Here is a 27189-nt window from a genome sequence, read left to right on the forward strand (position 1 = left end):
GACATCCCGATGGCCGCGATAATGATGCCAGTCCTCCAAATCAGGCATTAGACATTTTCAGAACATTTGTTTTCCGCACAGCGGGCATTAAAAGTGCATCCGCATTGGCTGTGGCTGCACTGGTGAATACTATGCACGTACTCACTATACCGGGTTCATTTCCTCTCTAATCCAGGTCCAGTATCATGTTCTGAAAAGCAAAAGCAAGCAGCGAGAGTTTGTCCTCGAAAGAGACCAGTGCTTGACGATTTGATCTCTCACTTAACGTGCACACCCTCGAAGGCCATATTTAGGTTCATTCGCGCCGCTCACTTTCCCCCCACTGACTGCGTGCCTCCTTTCCATTTTTGCACCCATATCTTTCCTATACAATCCCATTAATGACCTCCCGACCTGTCCACTTTGATATCTCATTAAAATCTTATAACTGATCACGCAGTGACCTTGAAGGCACCACATCCTCTGTCCTGCGAGAAATGGCCAATCATAACAATCCAGCATTATGCATAGTGTTTTTACATGGTAATTACACGCAAAGACACTTGAAACGTAACAAGCTTCTTGAGGTGTACACATGAATTGATTGTCTTGAATATTCCTGCAGAGTTAAAGATTAGTGATCGCTTTACTTCGCCCTATCTGAAGAACGGAGAATCGTCTTTAAACTAGACAGAATCCACCTATTTGACACAGTATAATATATGTACATAAATCTGTTCAATGGATCGGCTTCATAAGGCTGCTCTGAGCAACATTCAATAACATTGGCAGCATGTATGTTTTCATTGAGCACTCGGTCTCTCTGTTTTGAGCCGCTATAAATACATAGCACTGCCGGACTATGCTGTATCCTTCACGCGCCGTCGTGTACCCCCAGAATGCAGCAGGGCTGAGAAGGACAGGCTGGTGCAGTGGCCTTGGAGCTGTGGCTTCCAGCACCAGGATCTCTATGAAGCGCCCAGCTGGCTCCTTGGGGAATGTCCCCAGCAGCCCAGGTCCTCTGGTGACTGCACTGCATGTCTCAGTGTGCTGCCTGTGCAGACGGTCGCAGTCACTTAATGGCTGATGAAGTGCTGCACACTCTAAAAACACATGTTGGCTTGCTGCGCCTTAGCGTTAGTTTACAGTAAGAGTACAATAAGTGATGAAAGTTGCGCTGACGTTTTACCTGGAGACATGTGAGTGTCATGTGATCCGCAGATGTTATCTTCAGTGTCAGGTGCTGGAGCACTATTCATGAAGGGCTGACAGAACCCACCTCTGTAATGGAAGGGAAGCCCGACTGGATCTTTTACAAACCCTGTGGCCAGAGCCACAAAGGTTCTTTGCATTTGTTAGGATAGCACATCTCAATTCACAAATACAAACTGTCAATTCACAATGCAAGATTGCATTGTAATTCAATCCTGCTTGTATAGGATGTTGACCTGTGTCCATTCCATTGGTGGGATTGCTACAGGGCACAGGGGTCGTGTCGGGCCCAGGCCCTGCGGTACTTGTTGGCCTGACTGGTAGATTTGAACTGTTTGTATGGATGTGGTGCCGCATTGTTGCCTCACATAAGTTGCCCTTCGTAACCGCCTCATTTTGAGCATGTGGGCCACTGTGGCCAGATGGTTGTTCTTGCGGATACTGGTGCTTACACCGCATGTGTGCACTGCTGCGACGGAGCGCGGCGCAGCGGTAGGTTCCGGGGGTCAATCGGGCCCAATCCACACGGTATTAATGATTTCACAACCAGCACTGGATCGGGCAGATTCAGCCTCTCTCTGGCTGTCACACCCCTTCCTTACTGCATCCCTCTATTCGCCCCACAACCTCATCCATCGACCCATAGCCTACACATCCATTTATTCACCCATCAGCTTATTTGCCCATTCAGCCATCCATCCTCTTCAAACACATTTGTTCACTCCCCCACCCATCCATCCACATCACCAATTATCCATCCATCCATATATACATACCTGCATGCATGCATCCACCAATCCATCCATCCACAACTGGGAAATTACTGATTTCTGAAAAATGAATGTATAAAACATTAAGGTATTCCATGTCAGTGATATAGTTTTTGTTTGTTTCACTTAATCTTGCATTCCTTAAGAGTGCCCACTATTTCCAGGATGATGTATTTCTGTATTTTGTTGTGTAGCATATTTCTTGTACAGTGCATACTTTGAACTGAGCCGCGTTCAGGCATTTTTAACGGGCCACCATTGAGCGCTTTAGAGGAAAGGCTGAGGCTGTGTCAACTTCTCACAGTGCCTGTCAGTGGGTCAAAAGGGTGTTCAGAAAACTTGGCCATCCAACCCCTGGCCTCACTGCTGAGCAATCAAAGCAAAGGTCACTTTTTTAAGTTGCAATTGTGATTCTGTGCAACTGTGTGTGAAGGAGGTACACAGTTGCCAAAATATTGAGAAGGCAATTGTAAAGGAAAATACAGTGCTTACAGGGGAGTCAGTGCGTTGTGTTTTTGGGGGTTGTAATGTGAAGTTTTCTGATTATACTGAACAAGCGGCTACCTACATCATTATCATATGAAATCTCTACTATTGATGTCATAAAACTTTTGCAATTGCTTTAGCACCCTTCCTCAGATTTGCTTGAAAATGCTCCATTTATCCACTCTTTTTCAAAATTTTCTCGGGGGCAGATCCCCCTGGTTGATAAGGCTCGCTCACTACGCTTGTTCGCCTCAGTGCAGTACCACAATAACTTTCCTCTCACCACTTTCAAATGTCACCAGCCGCCACTGAGGTCCAATATGGCTTCAGACCGGGCATGGGCATGAGCATGGTTTAGTAGTATCTAAATCTCCCAGTCATTATTAGTAAATACACCAAGTCCATGAAAGGCTCTTTACATCTAGCGTTCATAGACTTGTCAAGTGCTTTCAAGACTGTCAACTGTGCCAAACTCTGGGATGTGATGGGCGTTCTGGGGGTGGAAGAACATCTGGACACACTCTTGCGGAGACTGCTCTGGAACACCACATTCAAGATTCGGAATGGGCCTGGAGGGCAGTGTACATCTTCTATAGCATGGACTGAGGGTGTTTCCCAAGGATGTATCTTGGCCCCTTTTTTTTTATTTCTTATTTAATTAAATAGCCTAGAAGCGAATTTACTGCATAAAACGTTGGATTTCCTGAAAGTAGGCACCCCTTATATTCCTCTGCTTCTCTATTCAGATGATGCTGTCATTATAGCGAGGACAGCATATAGTCTGCATAAAGCTCTTGAAGCCTTTATTTATTTCATGTCTTCCCTGGATTTGAAAATAAAGCATTGCAAGTCCTTTATAATGGTATGTGGGCCAAAAAGTACTAAGTCGAAGGCTTTCTTAATCTAGAGGAACGTGGTAGAGAAGGTACCTATTTTTTGTTATCTGGGTCTTCTTTATAATTCACTATTAAGTTGGGATCCATTGATGGTGTTAAGAGCTCAACAGACGAATAGAGCTGTAGAAGCAATTTTTAGGTTCGCAGTAAAAGTGGCCACAGACCCAAGAATTGATAGCTGTTTTTAATGATAAATGTCTGTCTATTGCCACTTATGGGGTTGTAGTGTGGGGATATTATGGCTGTTCTAGCCTACAAACCTTTGAAAATGGCTTCCTCTGCAGTCTGTTGATAGTACCCCAGGGAGTCTTGACCTTTTTCTGTGTTTCAGAGGTGGGCGTAACATTTTTGTATGATTGTATGGGACTGGCTGCTCTGCTCCTGTGGATCAAAGTCTGGCTAACACCAGCGCTGGAATGTTCTAGACTCGTCCTTGGGATTGCGTGGCTCTGGACAATGCTGATCGCGTTCTTTGGCTTGGCTATTTACACCGTTGCTTTAGGGAGCTGGGGTTCAGTGAGTTTTCTTGAAGAACCAGCCCAAATTCCACCTACAGCTAAAACCCTAATCAAGTCTGTTTATTATGAACAGGCCTAGGTTGATCATCTGTGTAAATCTTCTCAGGCTACCTCCTAGTTAAATCTCGAAGTTGTGGGTTTTAATCGGGAGATGACATTTCATCTCTTTTACTGAAAATGTCCAATACAGATTTTATTTGACCAGGACCTGACTGAGCACCATACACTTTTTAGTGGCATTTCCCATTCAAGGTGGATGGTGTGATTACCTCCCCTCATGCCTGTGTGACGGGACTTCCAGACAAGGCACTTTCTTCTTTTTTGTACACTTTATAAATCTCTGAGAACAAAGTTCTTAGTACCTGTATTGCGTACCCGCTTTTTAAATTCATACTGTGAAGGTTTTAGATTCCAAATTAATATTGAAACTCCTGAAGTTTGTTCTGCTTTTATGAGTTTTATTAGAGGTTCACTTTTATTAGAGGATCACTTTATATTAGGAAGCAGTATGGTTAAGTATCCTTCTGTATGTTCGGGTCATGGTTTTACCGATTTTATGATGAAGTCTGCTGTTGTTTTAACTGAATAATTGGATGTATTATGCTGATGAATTTAATATATGTTTATTCTTTTATGGCTGTCTAAGCCGAATAAAGATTTTTGAATCTGAATCTGGCAGATGTATAGACCGCTATATATAAATATGTGGGTTAAAATAAATTCAAGTGTTCCTACTTTTAGTCTATAGTTCAAAACAAGTATTTTTTTTAAATTAAAAGACAATTGGTTTGTCTATCATATCATCATTTATAGGGCAATGTGTCAAGAGCACTGTGTCAAGAGGAGGATCTTATAAAAATGTTGTAAAAGTTGCAGTAATAATATTATGTGGCCCATCACAGTCTTTGTTTGGACATCCTGTTTTATATCTGGTTTGACAGCTCACCTGGTTGCAGACCTATTTTTACCAATTCTTTAAAATAAATATAAAATGAAGTTTGACTCCACCTATAGTATATCTCTCACCTCATGCTATTTGCTGTTGGGTGTATTATTCTGCCTCATATGGAGTGCTTGCACTTCAAAGCACGGGGGATTATTTTACCTACCAAAAGTACTTTGAATCATCACAGTTTAATTTTGTTTCATCTCATAGATGTATTGTGTACACAAAGCAATATTTTTTGTCTTGCTTTTATGCTACATCAAGCTTTATAATGTTTTCTCAGGCCTTTAAATGCAAACTAAACTTGTTGGTTTTGCCAATTTTTGTCTTTCACACTGGCTAAAACGAATGGGCAGTTCTCTGCCCTCATTGCAGGTTTTCCTATTGTTCGCTAATTCAGGTTTCAGGAACTTGGGGTTTTGTTTTTACTAGGCGAGTTGCCCTTCTCATGGACCTAGGCACATTTTCGCTGTCCTTTCCTATTTTCTTTTTGGTATGTTTGTTTTTTCTGGATGTTAAAGTGTTTTTGTTATTTTGTATTTGCTTGCTCAGGGAATGCTGCCTTTTCTTCTTTTCTAAACGATTATTTCACACTTAGCTCGAATTTTCTTTGATTATGTTTTTCGGATCCCATGTAAACCGGTTTCGTCTGAAGCCGCACTGCTTAATTTGAGCAGTTGCTTTCCAGTGCTCAGCACCGGCACCTAACCCTCAGCACCGGTGATTATAGCACCAGTTAAGGACACATTTATTTAGAACGCACATTCTTTTCCCCAGACTCATGGGATGTTGAGCTATGCCAAGACTCGAACCAGGTTCACCAGCTCCGACATCGGCAGCTCTACCCATTAGGCCAAGTCCTCTACAGGTTAATAAGTGCCAGGGCTATAGTCAAGAGGCAGGTTGCACCAGCACATTTCTCCTGTTAGTGCTGCCTCCTGAGATGAGCCCCGGTACTTTTTATTTTACAAATTAACCACTGCTGAGGCATAACCAAAAGGTGCTGGGGTCAAACAGGCAACGCGAATGCATGTGCTGATTCAATGTAACACCCAACTATGAGGCATGGAAATCTTCTAAAAATATGACCAGTTAATGTAAATAGTGCCAGCTAAGGAAAAGGAAAGTGATGATGCACTTATTTCCACCGCGTATGAGGGCTCGTCAGTAAACTCTTTAAAAAAAAAATACACTTTCAACCTAAAGTAGCCATTTCCAATTCATCTTTCACATAGAAAATCGAATTTCTCTGTTACAATTCGAATGTGCATGATACAAAGTCAAAAACTGGTTCTGAGCCCTAGTCTCTCTTCCACACTTTGCAAACCGATTCCGCCTATTTCTGGTAAAATGCCAAAAATGCCCGTTGATGGCACAAGTTCTTTGTTGGGTAAACAGACTAAGCACCAAGTTATCAAGTACCCCATGTAGTTTTTCAGCAGCCCAAAATATTTAGTACCAAAAGCTTTGACACTGGTCCGTCAGTCTTCTTTCGAAGGTGTAGAAGAATCTTTCTGTATTCTTGAAGGAGCCAAAGAAGTGTACTAGAACTCCTTGGCAATCTAGGGAGTCACTGTAGAAAGGTTCGTCTGAAGAGAACAGTTCACAAAAGTGAGCTTCGTGTTTGGACCATTGTGCTAGCAGGTTGCACATTTTCACTAGAGTAAGTGAGAAGCACAGGTGTATGTTTGGGGGCAAGCATTATCAAGTCAGCATGTTACTGTTGATTCAAATTTGTTCTAGTGCCCAGCTTTACTAGATTAGCCGATATACAGGAATGAATTTTATTTATTTCAATTCCTGAGTAAAAGACTCATGTGAGATCTGTCCTTATAGTTTTGATTATTCTGAGAATCTTGGTTTGTTGCTTGAATCTTTTCTGAATTCACAGGCTGTGCATTATCCCGTCATCTAGTAATTGGGTCTGGAAAGGTCTCCTTTCTAGTTTTTTTTTTAGGTAATTACTAGACAGTCCATGTGTAATCTTTTGCAAGAAGTATTGTTAGCTTACAGTGGGTGTAGAGCCCGCCCATGATTACCATTGGTTGGCTTCATTGTCATTTGCTACTTCTTATTTATTTGTATGTATGAGATTTCCTTCCTCTTCTTGTGTGTGTCCCTTACCTAAAGCACAAACTCATTACATATGTCCTTCCACTGCTCCCTTTTCACCCTTTTTTTTGTTTAAGTAGTCTATGAGACTGTATGTGTTTTCCAGCTGTCTGTCTTGTGTACTTCTCCTACGCTGCGCTTGCGTTGCTCTTTCATTGCCTGTGTACTTCTCCCCCGCCCTCCTTCTTGATTACCTCATGTGGTTATGCCCTCTGCAATGCTTTTTGCCTGTGTGCTTCTCTTCACCATGTCAACGTTGTGCTCGATCTCATCCATTTGTTCTTCCCAATTTTCCTTTTTCTGTTTGCTACCCCTTCCCGCATCCTTTCCTTCACACATGCCCTCTGTGTTGCTTCCCACAACCCGCATCCCTCTGAACTGCTTCCCCAGGCGTCTGTGAATCTACATCTCAGCCATGTTGCTTCCCCCCACCATGCTATTTCTTTTTTTTTGTTTGCTGATCCCTCTTGGGAAGAATATGCATCATTTTGTAGGAGTGCGCCTACAAATGGATGCAGCTGCCACATACGTTTTTTTTTTAGAAAGCCATGCTGCACTGCAAAAACGATTTCAAAGCCAGTAGGTCCCAAAGGCGAGAGCTGTTGGCTTTACTAATGCTTATTTTTATGTGGGCTTCAATCATTAGGCTGAGTTTTGATTTCAGTACATAGTACAATGGATGAATAACATTAAGGTACAAAAACCTAGGTGGTTTTAATAATAACCAAAAAGTTTGACTTTAGGCGTAGTATGAAAAGCAAGAAGAACTGTAAGGACAAACAGCCATCCCAGTACTGCAATCCATCGGCATACTGGGCAGCTCCCTCTTAGCTCGAGATATTTATACAAAATTGACGTATTTGCCATGTTTCGTCATTCATCCTGTGGTACTATTTAACCATTCGAATCTTCAGGTTTCAAGAGGTGGGTCTTCAGTATTGCTTTAAAGTCTTGTAGAGCATCCATGGTCCTGTGTAGGCTGGGATTCTTGCTCAACTTGAAGATGTCCCTTTCACACCTGGCTCGTCTTCCAAGGAGTGGATTTTAATAGATTGTTAGAATGTCCCTGGAAAGAAGCATCTCTCCTCTCTGTCTCTTTTCATCTTTCCCCCTAATTTATTGCAATACCGATACTAGCAGCTGTACGAGGCATGGAATTGGAGTCGGAGACCCTGCCTGGGTACTGAACGGATAGAGAAGGGTAAAATCATTCCTTTAGAAGCATCTTCAAATATCAGTATTTGAGCAACTAAGAATACATTTTAAAAACTCACTTTTTATTTTTTTTTAGAGATGACGGATTTAGTACAAATGTATTGAATAATTGGAAACCGCCTCTGTGTTGTTGAGGAACTCAGTGGTAATGTGACACATCTGACCACGAACTTACTTGTCTGTCAATAAATACAGGCACATGTGAGATTCAGGAACCCCACAGCAAGCTAGTTCATACCTAATGTATATTTTTTCATTACCAACCCAGACGTTTGGATTATTTCTTCTACAAAGAGACTTGCCAGTCATATCACGAAGGAGGGGCACCTGGGAAATACTTTTCCAAGATGGCCGTTCTTGTGAATATTGAATCCCTGGTAAAAGTTCCAGATTCACTGTCTTCTGTTGCAATAGTGCATCACAGTGGAGCCCTCTAATGGCAGATGATGTAAGTTCTAAATGTCTGTTGATAAAATAGTGAAATTGTGTCATTGGAGGGGGATGTAAATATTGACGTTGAAGTTCTGGAAGCATCTCCTTGGTCCTGCTCCACCTTGCTTGCACTCCAGTGATAGGTAAGGTGACCATACCTATTAACTATTTGCCTTCCTGTGTCCCCCTACCCTGGCCCCACTGCTCCCTGCGTCCCTGCCTCTTTCAGAGCAACAACAAATTAATGGCTGATAGACTTATCATTTCAGAGGTAAAAGTAATTACATTTTGGTGTCGGAACTGGGAAGTTATTGTTTTAGGAGGACTGTGCTTGTATTATATCATTTTAGATGTGTGGGCTAGTTTGTAGGGCAATTAATGTCGACTCGAATCCGTTTTTAGGTCGAGCCTGGGCAGCGAATGCGCGGCTCTGCAAAGCGTGCTGTATTCTGGTATGGAATTGAAGCTCCGCCCACTCTCCACCCATATTTTTCATTGGCTTGTGTCATTGTCCTTGGTGAATGCTGGCTTCTAATTCGTTAATAGGCTTGTTAGTCCCTCCTTATTACCGTCTTGTCTTGATTTGTAACCTCCCATGAGGACACCCCCTTGTACATGTGTTGGTGCTCGGTAGGTTTTAATTACAGCCTCCGAGCACTATTTTGTTAAATGCTTTTCACCACGCTCTCTCGTAAGGCTTTATTTCTTTTATCTCATAGCGCGGCTCGACAAATCGGTGGCTGCACCTTTTGGTTTATTTGCGGCCACATTGATTTTTTTCAATTTTTTAAAATTAACTTGCCCTATACCGCACTTTCACGTTAATGGCGGCCGTGCGCCCCTTTCTTTAGACGAGCCGCGTCTAAGGAAAGGTGCGCGGCCACCGTTAAACTGAATGTGCTGCATGGGGCACTTTTGCAAACATCCATTTGCAATGCAGTAGGTCTCGCATTTTCGAGAGTTTTCGTAAATGCGAGCCCTATTGCATTGCAAATGCTTGTTCACTTTATATTGAAGACCAAAGTGCTCCGTGTGTACATGGGAAACGAGGTATAACTGTTGTGTGACTGTAATCCTATTTCTTCATAACCCCAGTGTAAAATACTTTAAGCTGTTGTTGCATGTGGCACTTGTAGTATGCACCATTAGAATATTTTGTCATTTCCATGCTTGAGATAGCTTCCATTTGTCTTAACTCGGTGTTCTGGGTTCACATGAGGGAGGCGGCCATTGTAGGCCATAGGTTTACTAGAAAGAGGAGATGCTTTAAAACTCTACTGCTGTTGAATCCCCATACGTTTGAGCCTGAAGTCCGTTTTGAAATAACCGGAGAAACCGGTCAGATTCGACAGGACTCGCCTGTGGCCGAGGCCTAGTGCGGTGTGACGCAGTGCTTGAAGTAAACCCGAAGGCAGCCGCATTTTATGTCAGTTGGCACCCGGTGTTTGTTCTCCGAAAACCATTTAATCAAGCTTTGATTGAACTGATAACATGCATTTTAAGGCTTTTAATCAGATTGCTGGGATCTAAAGTGCCCGGACAACAGCAAGAATGTGCTCGCCCGCAGGTGACCGGCAGGGTCGGACTGGGACAGAACATAGGACAGGGCAGCGAAATAAAGGAAGCCTCCATTAGCGAATCGCAAAGCTAAAACGGTGACCCACGTTTGCAGGTCGGGGCAGTAAAGACGCGTTGTATGGGTGTTTTGAAGGGACGACCGACTGCCCGCAGTTGTGCTTGCTGCAGGCAATGATTATAGTAATATCCGAGAAATCAACATTAGATATTTCAGCCCACCAGACTGTAAAATCGGCCCACTAGACCGGAAATTAGGCCCGCAAATAGCCAAGAAATGACCCCGGTCAGACCAGCATTCGAGCCTGCGGACTGTCCTCCAGTCCAGCCCGCCCTGGGGACCCTCTTCAATACTTGTTCATTTTATTCTGTGATTTGTTGCGTTTGGAGTTGCATCGCGTGGTGTGTTTGGTTCCTTCCTCCCGCTGTTTCGATGGGAGGAGAATGCATTATATTGCCATATGGTGTGTATCCCCTTTTATTGATTGTATTGAGTCTAATCAAAACTGTAAACCAGAATCCATAAAAGACATTAACCTTCTCTTTTTAAACATGTTTTTTTCCACCTCTTCTTTTCAAAACCCAGACTGTATTCCCCATCGTAATATACTATTTTTGCAATAAAAATGCGAGTCAAGGTTCAAAGCTAATCCTCCTGGACACGATTGTTGCAGAGGGCTTACATCACAAGTCACTCAAAAGTCCCTCAGGCGGACATCTGTCCTGGTTAAACGAATGCAGAAATGAGGGCAGGCTACCAAGAAAAGCAGGGTAATTGTGTGCAAATCGTCACCATTTGGGAAGTAAGATTTGATTAGTGATAAACTGACCAGTGGGACCCCTTTCATTATGTTCTAAACTTTTAGGGTCATTCCTCCAAAGTGTTCCCAGATATTCTTCTACTTACCTTGAATAACAGAACTCCATGCAGGGAACACATTGGAGCATATATGTAATGTGAGTTTAAACTCTCAAACAGAAGTAGCACGGGTGTTACCTGAAGTTCAGTTATGACGTTGATTTTAGAGGTGACCATTCACTTACATTTGTTACCAGTTAGGTACTATTTGGAGTACTCACGTAAGCGCTAATTTCAAACAGCGATACCAAGAGATTTAATGCACCGAATAGACACTTAATAAAAAAACAAGCATTGGCAATGCCAATACGTCTGGCTTTAAACAAATGTTGTATGGTAATGTGCTGCGTTACAAGTAAAATAGCATGGGAATAGATATGTACTTGTGTGGAAGCAAAGAATTGTAGAGTAATATTGGTGTAGGTTTAAAGGTCAGGTGACCGTTTCTCTGTCAAGCCAAACCTAAAATTCCATATAGATTAATGATAGCCCTCCTTCCATCAATGCTGCTGCCAGAGTAAGACAACATAAAGTGTCTAGCTATCTAGGACACTCAATATCTCTTAAATGGACTTGTCGAGCGAAACCCATCACCCGAACGGCATCTAGGCGCTGGAGCAGGTGTGTAGGTTCTCTGGGGAGGGTTAGTTGAAGAGCCAGGACTTCAGGCTCTTGCGGAGTTCAAAAAGCCAGAAGGAGGCTTTGATGTGTGGCGGTAGGTTGTTCCATGTTTTGGGTACTATGTAAGAGAAGGCTTGACCGCCCGTTCTGCTTTTGCAGATCGGGGGTGTTGTGAGGGGGAGAGTGAGGCTAAGCGAAGGAGTATACTTGGTTTGTGGAAGTGAAGGCAGCAGGTGAGGTATGCTGGTCCTATGTTGTGCAGTGCCTTGTATGCATGTGTGAGGCATTTGAATTGGCAGCGTTTGTGTATTGGCAGCCAGTGGAGTTCTCTGAGGTGGGATGTGAATTGTGTGTGACGTAGGAGGACTAGAATGAGTCTAGCTGCGGTGTTCTGAATGGTTTTAAGTCGATGGAGGAAGTGGACAGAGATTCCAGCATAGAATGCATTGGCGTAGTCTAGTCTGCTAGTGACTAGAACTGGAGTGATGGCACGCCTGGTACATGTGGGGATTAATTTGAAGATTTTTCTGAGGATGTGTAGTGTGTGGAAGCAGGAGGTGTTGACTGAGTTCACCTGTGAGACCATGCTGAGTTTGTCGTTTAATATGATGCCCAGGTTTCTTGCGTGGTTAGAGGGTATTGGTGTTGGACCCCGCTCTGTTGGCCACCAGGTACAGTCCCAGGGGGAGTTCTTGTTCCCGAAAATCAGCACTTCTGTCTTGTCCCATTTTAGTTTCAGGCAGTTGGTTTTCATCCTTGGCGTTATGCAGATCATGCATTTGGTGAAGTTGGATCTGGTTGTGGGGGACTTGTTGGACATTGAGAGGATGAGCTGCTTGTCATCGGCATAGGAAATGATGAGATCTGATGACGTCGGTGAGTGATACCATTTAAATGGTGAACAGGGTAGGGCTGAGAGATGATCCTCGAGGGACTCTGTCCTTGGACTTTGATGTGTAGGGTGGGGATCTGAATCTGTGTTCTCCCTGTGAGGCAAAAACATATCCATTCTAGAGATGGACCTTGAATGTCTGTTGCATGTAGTCTTTTGATGAGGCTGGAGTGTGATATGATGTCAAACACAGGGGAGAAGTCCAGCAGTATGAGTGCGACTTTTTCTCCCCAGTCCAGTAAGGTGGGATCTTATTTGTGACAGTCCTGAGTGCAGTCTCCGTGCTATGGTTGCTTCGAACACCAGAATGGGTGTGGTTGAGAAGATTGTGGAGTTCCAGATGATTGGTAAGTTGATGCTTAATTGTCTTCTCTATAACTGTAGGTGGGTGCAGTAGAAGGGAGATGGGGTGGAAGTTGCTTATCTTGATGGGGTCTGCCAAAGATTTCTAGATGATGGCAGAGACTGCAGCATCCAGTCCTCAGGAAAGGTTGCTGAAACGATTGAGGAGTTGATGTGAGTGAGGAATCTTCTGATTGATCAAAGGGCCTCCTAGGTTGTAGATATGATGTGAACAGGGGTCTGTAAGGGCCCAAGAGTGCAAAGTTTTCATGGTTGAAATTATATCTTCGTAGTTGAGTGTACTCCAGTTGGTTCGGTGCGTGTCTGCGTGGGAAGTGGGTAGGTTACTGATGATGTCCTTGGTGCTTGGTTCTTTTTCAAAGTTATTGTTGATCTTTTAAATTTTGTTGTGGAAAAAGTTGGAGAGGTTGTCACAGAGTTTGTGGGAGGTGGTGATGGTGTTGGCGGAGGCTTCTGGGTAGTGAACTCAGTGAACTCCTTAATAATGGCCAAGATCTCTTTGCTGTTTTTGGTGCCCCTTAAGGTTCGAGCTTAAGCAAATGGATACATAAACAAAATGATTACAGCTGCATTGATGCTAAGCACTTTTTTGTGGAAGCACACAGCTTCTGCCTAATCAAAACATGTACTCCTGGCTCCCAACATGTGGGTGGAGCCAAAGCCCCTTTCTAGTGATGCTCATACAATTGTTTAGGGACAGCTACACTATCAAGCCAGGCCATAACAATGGCTCTAACTAAGCATACTCTACCTGCAGTTGTGGAGACTGATGGATGAGGTCATTTGGGAAAGAAATCAACCTTAAAAGCATGAAAGAAGATAACGATTAGAACCTACTCTCTTTCATCTATAGCAGGGGCGCAAAGCAGCCCCCTGCGGTGAAGGGGTGCCCTCATTTGTTCAGGGATTCCACCACCATTAAGGAGGCCCCCATTGAGCCTATGACTGAATATCTGTGAGCCACGGAGGCTCAGGGGTCCCATATCACATTCTGCAGGTGGACCCCACCATTTTGCGTTACCCCACTGATCTATATAAGATTGTTAATTTTGATGTTAGTATGTGGCAACACTATTCTCTGTCAGTTTCTCCAGCCATGATGACTGATAATGCCATCAAAGCACTAATAATCAGTTGACTTTGCTGTGGTGTGCATGTTCAACATGATTGGCCACTGAATACCACCAGAGGTAGCCACCAAATTAGAGTAAGAGGTGGCAAGCAAATTAGAGTACCAGATCAAAGACTGCACCTACAGCACATATAGTGGCAACTACAATTTGTTTGTTTAGTGTTAACATCGGAAAGAGGGGCAAACTAGATGTATTTGAAATTGTTCTACTTATTAGCTTTCTTAGGCACTGCATGCTTTCAGTATTTTGGTTGTATCACACTGGACACTAAGGTGCTGCTACCACCCGACCTAAAATGCTAGCCGAGACGGGGTTTGATCCAGTAAGGCTTCATGGGGAAGGTTAATTATATAACAATATAAGTAAAAGAAAACCCCATTAATTACGCCATTAATTAAAAACATTCGTGTTCAAACAGAATATGAATGTTTAATCAGTCCCCTGAATGCGTGTCACTTTCGCTTTTCTCTTATGCATTTCAAAGGTTATAATGACTCTAGTTGTGTTTGCCACTTGACAAGAGCATGTTTCAATATTTACACCAGATAGAACAATAAATTACAGACGATAACAGATACTCTAAAACTTTTTAACATAGCGTGTACATTCCTAAAGTGTCTAGTTTTAAGCACACTGGCTGTAAACAACAATACAAAAGTATATACTGTAAATGTTTTTTTTTTATATGATAACCAAATGATGTCCCAGAGGGGGAGGGTAGGGGGTGACAGGAGCCCCTTAGAAAGAGAGTGCCACCTTCAAACAAATATCTGAAAAAAGCGTAAAGCTCTGTAAAAACACAGACACGGGTGGCTCTTAGCAAATTTATCAATCGATAATCTAAATGGCTCCAGTGTAATCCATATGTTCACCCAATTCGATGCCATTTTGAATTGTAGGTCATTATTCAAGAAATTGAAGAAAGCACAGTACCGAATGAACAACTAAGTTGCTTAACGTCTCTGGCACTCCAAGAATGCTTTTCATATACTTGACCTCATGTATGCGCTAATTGTATAGCACAGACTCTGCCAAAAGGCAAAAGAGAAGTTTACAGGGTCAAAGGCGAGGATACAGTCCATGAATGATCAGAGGGGAAGTTGGGTTCATTAATACAGCCTTCAGAAAGCTATGCCCCCAGAACTCAGCCCCATAATTTGTTTCAGCAATCAAATTTCCGCTAAAAATCTTTAGTGCTGCATCCCATCGAGTGAGCAGATTTTAAGTTTGTCATTTAGATTACGTCAAAGCAACAGCTAGACCATCGTTTGTGGTTGTCTGAGTATTCACTTTGGAATCCTTAATAAGAGGAAGACTCTAATGCATCAGAGGCTCAAAATGTGGAAGTCAGTCCCACGAGTGCTCGGGTGTGGGGGGTAAAACATCCCTCACTCCACTCAGAATAGTTTTAGTATCCAACCCCCACTCGTGCCATTGCTATCGTATCTGCTGTACATCAGTCCCCCTGAAGTCAAGTGCCTAAATTCCCTTTGAATAAAGTGCTGAACGCACACCAGCAATGTTAATTGTAAATTAATATAGCATGGTGCTCAGTTTCTAGGCGGTATGCTTGTATTTTGTTTCCCTTCCTTAAGTTACAATTTCCGAGCTGCAGGTAGGCTTTATTGCTAGAGGAGGGTGTATATAGAAAGTGGTGCAAACCACTGAGAAAGAACTATAATAGTAGAACATGACATTAATTTGGGGCACAATGTTTCAAGTAAAATAAGGAGAGATGAAACTATTTTGGGTCAGAAGGACTACATCAGCATTTGCAGCTCTCAACATTATACTTTAGTTTTCTAATTGTATTTGGCAATGGTAGTAAAAGTGAAGTGGGAAAGGAGCCTCTTTGTTGAATATATATTGTTTTGATTAGAGCATTAGAGCTGAAACAGCTTTAAATAAGCTATCTAGTGAATGATGTCACAATAGAGCTCAAAACATCATTGAACAAACGTATGTTCTATGGAGCCTGTTAGTGTCAGGACTAAAAAGAGAAAATACATTTTTTTCAGAACACTGGATGGTCTCGTGAAACCATCCTGAAAATGGAAAAACAGAACTTTGAAATATCAATGTAATGAAAGTAAAGAAAACAAAAAAATTGAGATAAACTGGGGGCAAAATATAATAAAGATTCATAAGGGCAAAAAAGTTATGTGGTAGGAACTTACTGAAGTAAATAAGTGATGGGTGGATGGAAGTCAGGTTGAGGTGGGGGCAGTGCTCACCCAGGAACCAGAAAGAGGGGAAAATACTATTGCCATTGCGTCACGTAAGTTGAGAGTCCCAGATACAAAATATTGAGTGATTGAACAAGAGTTCTTAGCCTGTGTCAGGGCAGTTACAAAATTCAAACGTTTTCTGTGGGGTAAAGAGTTTAACATTTGTACAGATCATAAGCCTCTGGTTAGCATTTTAGAAGTAAAAGGTTCTGGTAAGACGTCCTCAAGATTAGCAAAATTGGTGTGCAAGTTACAGGAGTACCAGGTCAAGATGGAACATATATCTGGCAGAATTAATGTTTTGCTGACTACCTGTTGCGAGCCCCCTGTGATGATGAATCAGATTGTGGTGAGATTGAGTATTATGACAATGATTTGCTGGTCGCATGCTTACTTGACTGTGATGATTCCAATGGCTCCATTACTGAACAAGACTGGATGGTAGCTGTTAAGGGTGAAGGTGCATTTGCGGAAATAAAAAAATACATAGTCAAAGGATGGGCTCAAAAAAGGAGTCTAGACAAGGCAATGAGACTGTAATGGAAAATGAAAGAGGATGTCACTGTTGTCAGCATTGTCATTCTACGGGGCGACACCTTGATTGCACCCACATCCTTGAGGGGACGATTGAGCACATGATGGACACGTGGTAATGACAGGGACTAAACAAAAACGAAGGAAAATATATTGGTGGCCATCATTGGACCCTGATGTTGACATGTTTGTTACAGTTGTTCCATACGTACCAAGGTTGATTAAACCATGACAACACACCGGTGCCTCATGGAGTTGGTGGAATTACCTGAGGATCTCTGGATAAAAGTCAGAATCAACTTTATTGGGCCAATGTATGCCTTACCCGTAGACATGCACTATGTCAATGTTGTGATAGATTATTTCCGAAAATGGATTGAGGTCAGATGTGTATCACAACCCATCCCGTTCAGAGTCATTGAATCACTGAAGGAATTATTTTGTAGGGAAAGCTTCCTGCATCAGTCACTGGCAATGGGGTTCAGTCTATTTCCCAAGAACTAGATACATTCATGAGTTTGAATGGCATAGATCATATGAGGTCATCCTTGTACCATCCCCAAAGCAACAGCCACGTCGAACGGGCCAATCGCATAATCAAAGAAACCATTCAAATGGCTTTGAGGTCTCACATTCCCATAGAAGTGGCCCTTGGAACCAGGCTTTGCTCCTATCACACCACTACACGCAATGCCACTGGTAGAACCCCCTTTGATTTGCTCAGAGGTAGATTGGCTGTTACACAGTTGCAACCATACTGGTCATTAGTGTAGAAGAAATGGGAAAAAGATAACATGAGAGAAAAAGAGATCAAAATAAGAAGATTGGTAGATAAGCATCAAAAGCACATGCGCAGCCACTACAATGGTAGAAATGCAGTCAGAAAGAATGTCCGTGTGTGCTGGTGACACAGTAAGAGTGAAATATCCTAAAAAATGAGCGAGCTATAGGGAACCAAGGTGTGTGTTTAAAACTAAAGGTGCTGCTGTTTAGCTAGACAATGGTCAGTGGTGGAATGAATAAAATGTTGTCAGCATAAGGACTCTGGAACCAGTAGTTGATGGTGAAACTTCTGAAAGTAATGTACCAAAGTTAGTTGATAATGCCAACAACAGTATACAATGTAAAGCATATGATACTGGTTCTAACAGTGAAAATTCTGCAAGTGTATCTTCATCCATGACCGCAACCAATCCTAGTGGTACTGTTTTGACCAGAAGAACAATTGTTCCTCCTATCAGATTCAAATATTATGTATTGGACTAATTGCTGAAAAAAGGAAAAAGGTGTAATATTCTGTAAACTCTTCCCATGCTTTATTTATTATACTAACCCCTGCATCTTATCTTCTCCTTTCCTCCCTGTAATCTTTGTGTGTGAGTGTGCGTGGCGAGTGCCACACGCTGGTTTTAGAATATTGAGGTTAGGCACGGGGAACGTTAACGGGGATTCTGCAAGGAATCACTTGAGAATAAAGACATGCTTACCACGATCTCTTGTCTCTTCATTACTATAAATACTTGAATCAATCTCAGCCACTGCATCGCAGTCAGTCATTTTTTTTGCTCACAAAGCCACCCCACATTAGGCCCAGCCATGTGCAAATCCACCCATACCCTTTTACTGTAGGCACAGTCCAGTCCAAATTGCCAAGTCCTCTCTGAATATTGAGCTAGGTCCTCTCTGAACCGGAACAGGAGCAACCCAAGTCAGGTGCAGCTTGGTTCCAGTGGCACAGTAAGCACAAGACATGATGGGCAAAAAACACTGGGTCGGAATGCAACTGAGAGTAATTACCCCTGGTTAGACTGTTTGCAGGCATTTTTCCATCACTTTTTGTGTGTTTGATGTAATACCCTAAGGTATGCCCAGACAAGGGTCCCGTGCTCACTGTGCCACTAGAGCCAAGTTGCACTCAACAAGAGGCCCAACTAGGCTAAAACCAGCATTGGGTTGCTGGTTTTCTGGTTGAGAGAGGACCTAGCTTGGCAGTTCTGTCTGATCTGTTCCCATTGGAGCAGGACCAGGAATGATTTGGATATGACTAGATATAATCTGAGGTGGCATGACTGGGATGTTGCCCAAGTAACTGCCAGTTGCTGAGATTAATTCAAGGATTCCATCCATCACTGTTTTGTATTGATTGTGGATGGAATTCAGACATTGAATTTATAAGTCTTGTAATGTAATGAAGAGGCGCCAGTAGCGTATCTCCAAGGAAATTCTTCATTGAATATGGTGATCATATGACAGCTGAGCACCCCAAGTGTAGGAAAGCCCTTCTTCGCTTGGGATTCCTATAGATTTATTTTGCTTTTTGAACCTTCGAAACGTGATGTCTGTTCTGCTGAAAATGCCACAGATGTGGTATTCTTATTTTAAAACTGTTTTCCCAGCCCCCTGTACTGCAAACTTGTTAACATGGAATTGGCGGGACACTGGTCACTAGACTGCCGCCGGGAGGTGTGAATTGTTAATAACTAGTGAACTGTAAATTGAATGTCCAGGACCAATCCTGTTTGTTCCTACATGTACAGGTGTTCTTTAGATGGGTACCGTGTAACATTTCTTAAATTGCTTCGCAACGGCTGGGTTGCTTTTCCCTGTTACAGTTCTGTGGGCATCTAGCTCAACTTCTGCTAAATTAATATTTTCTCTGTTTTGAAAGGTGGAAGTCACAGGCTATATACTGTAGTGAAAGGGGTATAGGGTGCATCAGAAACCCATTACATTTTTGGGGACCCATCCAATAGGAAGTTTTAAAATGCCATGTTTAAACTACTGATGTGGGGAAACCTTGAAGAAGAAAATATCATGTAGAGCTTTTCTGATTTTCTGAGTGACTGCTGTGGTACCGGGCCGGGTAAAATAGCCTCCAGGTTTAATTCTGAGGCATATTTTATTTTGTAGCTTTCTTTGTTGTAGCGGTAAGTTAGTGTCCAAAGGTGGGAAGTGCCTGTAGCTTCTGGTCCTTGATGTACTAATGCCTGCAAGATACAGTGGTGAGTTCTTGTAGTCCTGACCTAGTGCAAAGGAATTCTGGACCAATTCCATAGTCTTTTGGTATCTACCAAAATTTGTGCCCAAATTGACTTTCTTGGACTGAGCCCAGAAGACCTTTCTGAAAATGATTGAATTGTTACTTTCCTATAGCCCGTCTACAACTAACCAAGAATTTTCTCAATGGAACAAGACAATCCTTTGAAAAGAATAATTGGAGAAGTGGTGGACCAAGCAGCATCCATTGCAAAGCCTAAATGCGAAGGTAAAAACTTTAACGAGAGAAAAGCCGTCTCCATAGTCACATAAACTCACATTAACTTCATCTCAAGTCTTGACTGCCCCAAGGGAATTGACTATTTTCTATGGTTTTTACCTTTCCCATTCACTTCAATTGGAACCATTGTCACATGGACTCTTACGGGAACGCTTAAAATTCTTTAAAAACTTTAGGTACATTATTTAAATTTTTTCAGTTTCCTGTGTTTTTGTAGTTAGGTCATTTATATGTAAGGCTCCCTGATTTCCATTTTTACTGATTTTTACAGATAAATTCAGACAGAAAACCATTTATTTTCTTGTCTGTATTTATTTTTAAATGTGGATGAAAATGAAAATTGGGTGCTTTTTGGATGATTCTAAATACACTTTGCCATCACTGCCAGGCCAATAACTGTGTAGATTGATAGGTAAGGGGGTTAAAAAAGGAAGGAATTTTAGTACAGACGCTTAAACAGCAGTAGATATGCACAAGGCTAATACTGAAATGTGCATATTTTCATTTAAGTGCATTGATTTATCTTCTAGGGGGGTTCATATTACTGAAACCTGGCAGGCATTCAAGCATGACTGCATATTTATTGGTTAAATTATTGTTAAAATATACCAATTTCAGCTTTATTTTTTTTCACAAAACCCATAATAAATACAGATAAAGTTGACAAAAAAGAAATATAAATACCATAAAACCGGGAGCTCTATTTATATGCTATTCAAACCTGCTTTTTATTACTAGAGTCATCTCTTAACAGTACTTTAGTTTGAAATGATGTTACCTGAAACACCCAAAAATACCCTAACAAATAATAACGAACTGCACTCACTGAATTTATTTGTCCTCGTTCTAAAAATTTTATAAAACAGTTGCCATAGATACATCTTTCATCAGATTTTTGTTTCGTGTTCTTTTGCAAGGTTTGTGTTATCTTCTTTGCAGGAATATCTTCTCCAATCTCCCAGTGTCCTGTTCCCAGAGCCTGTGTCCCTTCACTCATTTCCTTTTGTGTGCTTGTGTCTTTTGAAGCACACGCACATGGCACTAATGACCCACAGCGCCATTATACCTAGACTGGCCTGAGAATCTAAAGGAGCCCTCGTAAATGTTCTAGCTCAGACACCACAACGTGCTGAATGAGTGAGTGAGTCATGAGGGGGTTTAGGGTTAATCACCTACCCTGTTAAAATGTTGTTGTAAAATATAGATCAAACATTGTAATTTTACCACATTACCTACGAGCGACCTTTCTCATTTGCTGTAGAAAAACCGTGCTCCAAATACAAAACACTGCGTACACAGCAAGCAAACACATTTCCACAGTATTGAGTATGTATCGCACACATACCACATACAATTATAAAATGGCAAAAAGTGTACGATTTTGTATTTGTATGATTGTTGTTTTCCAGCAGTGAGAAATGGAACAGCCTTGTTTAGTCCTATTAGTGATTTACACTCTGTTCTTAACTTCTCCATCCTTTTTCCATTTGGAGAGAAAACATGACTTGGTTTGAATTATGCTGCAGCAAACCATCAGACCACAGTGTTATTCTAAGAATGTGTCATCTAGAAGTCCCCATCCCTTTAAAATGGCCGCGTTTGAACAGTACTTAACTTTCATTGTCTCACACTGTTGCCAAAAGGCAATTGTTTGCAAAATATCATCATCCCATTATTGTTTTTTCAGCTTTCCCCTGCTAGGGTAGGCCTAAAGAACATAAATTGATCAGTCACAAAAAAAGGGGAATGCTAGACAAGTTCAAGAAACCAGATGTTCCGACAGAAGTGGTGAGCTGCCAGACAGCAACCTTACCACGCTCAGCATTTGTATTTATTCTAAAAATTCTTAACATTATTAAACGTTAAAATATTTATATATTTTTAATTTGCAGCCACAATTTACTTCTTTTCCATCAAAAGTTGTAATTCATGTTGCTATTCTTCATATTCTTTGAAATACTTACATTACTTTAAGTTCTGTTTTGAATCAATTTCTCATTAGTCTTACCAGGAATTCAATTATTGTGATGGTTTTTATAAAGTGACCAGGAGCGATTGAAACCTGCAGTTAACTGTTACCTCCTCCTCAAAGAAGCTGGATTATACACATTCGTTATAAGTGTTGAAGGCCAACACCGTGTGCTCATTCAAAGTGTTAGATCTTGCTGCCTGCTGGAGTTTTTTTCCCCCATCTACGAATCGCCTTAAAAGAGGGTAGATTTCAGAGTTCCCATCAGGGCACGACTTGAACGAGTAAAAAATATATCACCTGACTGCACTGTTAGGCTACTTCATTAAGACGGCAATACCTCTGGTTTCTGGTTGGGTCAGTGTCACATCCGTATTCCAGTTCTGGGCTTTTACTTAATACATTTGCTTTCTGGGAACTGTAGTCTTGGCTCAGCTCCTTTCAGTCAATTTAACTAACACACCTGAAAACAGTGATTTTTTTTTTTTTCTTCTTAAGGCTACAGCAATAATGGCAAAGTGGTGTCCTGATGACAGCAGGTCATGTAGCAACCCTGGCCATTCTGTGGGCGGGCCAGAGCATTGTTTATTTATTTAGAAGTTTTTTTAAAGCCCAGACTTAGTACAAGGACATGGTGGCAGAGCGCTACTCAAGGATTTCATCAGCATTCAGAGTACAGAAAATAACATGTCTCAGCAGGGACAAGGAAGTAAGAGAGCGTATAGGTAAAGTAGATTTGTTGAATATATGCATGTTAAGGAAAACATGATTTTGACCATGTGTTGGTAAAAATCTGGTATGTGGGATAGGAATAGATTTTCATCAGTAAGGTCAGAGAATAATCTTTAACATTCAGGGTTGATAAAGGGGTATCGTGGTATCACTTGGTGGCAATGGGTTCAGCGTGTTAGGATTGGTGTCTTTGGAGTTTACAGAGGGGGTAAAATAGGATAGAGATGTAAGGGATTGTTCTACCAATGTCTTAGATTTAAGGGTCCCAACATAATAACGGATGGTGCAATCTTATTGCGATTTGTAATAAAGATCCAGTATTCTTCCATGTCACTGTATGTATTCCCATTCCACACTGCAATACACTGCACTTGCCGACCTCTCAAACCGCCAGCATACATAACTTTTTTGCAGTTTGTGGCAGCGCAATGCAAGGGAAAGTTAGATCACAATAATATTTAAAAGCCCTATAAAAGTCTCTCTCAAGGCATCCTGAATGGCTTCCCTAATAATTCATGTAATTCCTTGTTTAACCAAGTGCCACAAATCAAAAATACGCATTTCTGTTGTTGGAGGTCATTTTGGTGATCAATGGCTTGAAATTGTTGGGTTTTGAAGGTGCTTCCAAGGAAAATTTTAATTGAGATATTTAAACAATACTGGAAGACAGTAAGGAAACACAATCTACAATGCATGCAAAATCTCAAAATGCTATTAACAAGAAGTTGAGAAATATTTACTCTTTAGCATATCCATTTATTGTCTCAAGCGCATATCCTACGACGGGGGCCCAAATGACCACAAATGGAAGAATTGACTTTGCTCCTTTTCTGTTAGTTGTGTGGGCACAGAGAGTGACATATCTGCCTTTCAAAGGTATAGACAGAGTGGTAAGTTCGGGAGAACTAACCAAGTATTTAATTCAGTTAATAAATAGGATCTCATGGTGATTACAAATGAATAGGATCTCACATTGGACTTTATGATGGGGGACCAGTGTGTTTTGTACAGGGTGAAATACTTGCCAGATTTTCCGTACTTGAAGAGTGAATTTCGGAATTAGGAATTGTTACTCCAATTTCCTCACTTCTGTTTTGTCAGCACGTGCCCCTGGAGCGTGACCCGAGTACCTTTGCACTTCCACTGCTCGAACTTTCAAAGCTACTTTTTTCTTTTTGTTGAAGCTCTTAATATGAGTGTGGATGTTTGCAGGCTGTCTCCTTCATGTGCTCTCACCTTCTTCCTTGTCACTCTTTTTTTACTGGTGTGCTTTTGTCCCCTCTGTGTTGTTGCTTATCTTCTGTTCCACTCTGTGTTGTTGCTTGACACCACCCACCCTCATGCCCCACTCCGTGTTGTTGTTTGCCTCCAGCCACGCTCCTGTCCTTTCCATGTTTTTACTTGATCCCATGCTTGCCTCCACCCACTCTCCTGCCCGCTCCATGTTGCTTGATCACCCACTCTCCGTTGTGCTCAGTGTTGTTGGTTAGTGGTCCGTCACTCATTGTTTGTTGCTTTTCCCCACATCGTTACTTGCCCCCACTCACTCTCTCTCCTGTCCTGCCAACTAAAAAAAATGCCACAACGCGGGCATGGTCATATTTTTGAAAAAATCTAATTTTAGCTATGCGGCACAGCAGCATGCTGCTGTACAATATGGCTAAAAGACATTGGCAAATAAAAATAGCTCTCATATGCGAGACCTAGGCTTTGCCAATACCTGTGAAGAATTGCTTTAACTTAGCTTTTTTAGCCCCTGTCCACAATTAGCCCCCATAATATTTTGTGAGTCTGCAATTATCCAGTTTTGTTAAACCATTAAATGCCTCATAAAAAGTATTTGCATCAAATGTATTCAGGACAAAGATGTATTTCAATGCAAATGACATCCAGATGGCGATCCGGTAGAGTTTTTCACGTAGCGTAATATGAAAACCATAGACCAGGCTGGCATTGTCAGTGTCAAAATAAACACATTACCAAAGCTAAAAGTACTCTACACAGAAGAGTGGCATTCATCGTAATGGAGACTTCAGAGGTGGGATGCAGTGTGCTGGGAAGGAAGCAGAATTGTACACCTTGAACCACAAGGAGCCTTGGGCTCCCATCGCTAGAACTGAGAGGCTGCTCAACAAATGGCCACCCCAGTTGCAGCGTGGAATGCATTCCTCTGCATGACCTTGGTAATCCGGAAGTATTGGGTGTTAATTTCCCTTATCGGCTCTCCAGATGTATGAATGATGATTTATCAAATTGGATTGAACATATCGTGTGGCCTGATAGGAAAAGAGTTGTTAAGTTGTGCTACTGATTTCTTCAAGTCTCTAAAAAAAAAAAATGCCACTCTGGGATCCTGGTGACGAAGGGTTGCAGGTTTATCTCTGTCACAATGTAAGTACCGTTTTCAAGTTGTTGACGCAGCCTGTGCATAGAATGATTTATTTCGGAGACCCCCCCCGCTACAAGGGGTATAAAATAATGGGCACCACCCGTATTAATGCCAACGCTACAAAGAGTCTATCTACTACAGTGTATTTCTTATTGAAAACGGTGAAACAGACACGGCATTCCTTTCTTGCCCCGTGTGCACTAGGGCCTTTCGGCGAAGAGGCTGTCCTGCACTCTACCCTTTACCATAATCCCCAACCACCAAGCCCCATCTACAAATCCTTCCCCGTGCTCTACTAAGCGTGCCACCTTCCTGAAAAGACCTTTGGAGGTGAGATTTTACCTCCCCTGGGCACCCCATTCTGTAAATGTAAGGTTCTGTTTGGACACTGGTGAAAAGCCCCATTAGTTTGCATCAAGTCTGCATGAAAAACAGTGTTATCTAATGTTGTGTATGTGAATCTGAGTGCATTATTAAACGACTAGTGCTGCATATGAATTTGTCGACCTGTCTCAAAATCTCAATATTTCATACTATTTAAAAACATTGCAGTGAACTGCAGAAGGTTTATGAAACCGTCCCATTTGGAGCTCCTGCAGAGTTGTGACTACTACAAATGAGGTCGTCATGCTGGAGGCATTCGTGGGGAATCATGAGATTTGCATTGCGTCATTGTGAATGAATGTGCGTCTTCTATAGTGTACATTGAAAACTGCACACGTACTTTTTTGGCCACTGATGTCCATGGACCGAGTCATTTGCCCAAGATGACAGAATTTGATCAGGCTAGGTCTCCTTGTTCTAGTTTTTTGGAAAGTGTGCTTTGGTGACCTGGCTGATGGTATCATCCTCTTTCAGTGACTACTCAATTGCTGCTGCCTAGAGGCTGAAGTCATAATTTGATTTGATTTGAGTTTAGTAAAAGCGCAAACAAATACCCAGAGGTGTCTCGGCACTAAGAGATAAAGAAACTTAGAGGACCAAGTTCGTATTTAGTGAAAAGCTAGGTTTTTAAAAGCTTGCGGAAACTCCAGAGACAGGGGGCAGGTTTAATTTCTAAGGGAAGCCTGTTCCTGTGTTGAGTTGTGCAGATCAAAAAGCTCCAGCCTCCCCAGGAGGAGATCTTGTAGGGAGGCACCACCAAATTCATAGCTGAACTGGACCTAAGGGCCCTGTTAGGACCATATCTTCAAAGATTTTCTCTTAAGAAGGCCGGCCCTTGTCCCTGAAGCACTTTATGGGTGATGCAGAGTCCTTTAAAGAGAATCCTTCGATGGACAGGGAGCCAATGAAGCCTCACCAAAGCCTGTGAGGCCGACTGGGACCTCGGGATTTTCATCAGCATTCTTGCTGCTGTATTTTGGAGCCTGTGCAATTTTTTCAGAAGAGCATTGGGTAAATTGACATAAAGACCGTTACAGTAGTCCACCCTGGAAATTACAATGCAAAGGACCAATGTATTCAGTAGATTATGCGGAAGTAATGGTGCAATTTTTATAATTGAAGACAAACTGTTTAAATCTTCCTTAGTTGGGTGTGTACAAAATTACAGGAAAGTGCAAAAAGTTTTTTTTTCTTTTTTTTTTTTAAAGGAGGCCTAAAAGTCTAAATGAAGAAGATCGCAACCTCGGTAAATGTAAGAAGCCTCAAATTAAATTGCAAGTGATTGAACATTAGTGATGCCATCATTCCACGAGGTGCTAAATGTGTCCACAAAACCGTGCTGCTTTCACGTGACACCTCAACCACTCCTGGCGTTTAAGGCAAGAAGACTTTGCATTTTGTGAGAAGTACTCTAGTGCCTTCAAACTTCGGAATCCGAACAGACAGCATGGCAAATGAGCGTGGCTGGCCACGGGTGTCACGCATAAGATGGGCTCGCCTGACAGCTGCAGGTTAAGACTGCAAGATATGATTATTGTTCTGTGTCAGACTTGAGAAGATGATCCGGTCCAGGCTCCAGTATTGTCATTGTAGTTCTGGGAGTTTGATTTCTGTGCTACAAATGCAAGACCAGAAGTCCCAGAATACAAAGAATATAAGAGGATTAT

At 42.0% G+C, this 27189-nt stretch overlaps 1 protein-coding gene across 6 annotated transcripts in view; it reads left to right on the top strand.

Annotated features, from left to right (window-relative positions):
* TNFAIP8 (TNF alpha induced protein 8) overlaps positions 1-27189 on the top strand; it is a 507922-nt gene that overhangs the window by 425306 nt on the left and 55427 nt on the right. The window contains exon 1 of one of the 6 annotated variants that reach the window (XM_085632654.1): positions 19940-20036. The exons of the other annotated variants lie outside the window; for them this stretch is intronic. Within the exon in view, the coding sequence (XP_085488780.1) occupies positions 19955-20036 (82 nt within the window). The 5' untranslated portion in view covers positions 19940-19954. Of the gene's footprint in view, positions 1-19939; positions 20037-27189 lie in introns of those variants that run through there. 6 annotated transcript variants of the gene reach the window in all.

This window comes from Triturus cristatus, chromosome 2_1 (genome assembly GCF_964204655.1).
Source record: "Triturus cristatus chromosome 2_1, aTriCri1.1, whole genome shotgun sequence".
In the NCBI taxonomy this organism is placed as follows: domain Eukaryota; kingdom Metazoa; phylum Chordata; class Amphibia; order Caudata; family Salamandridae; genus Triturus; species Triturus cristatus.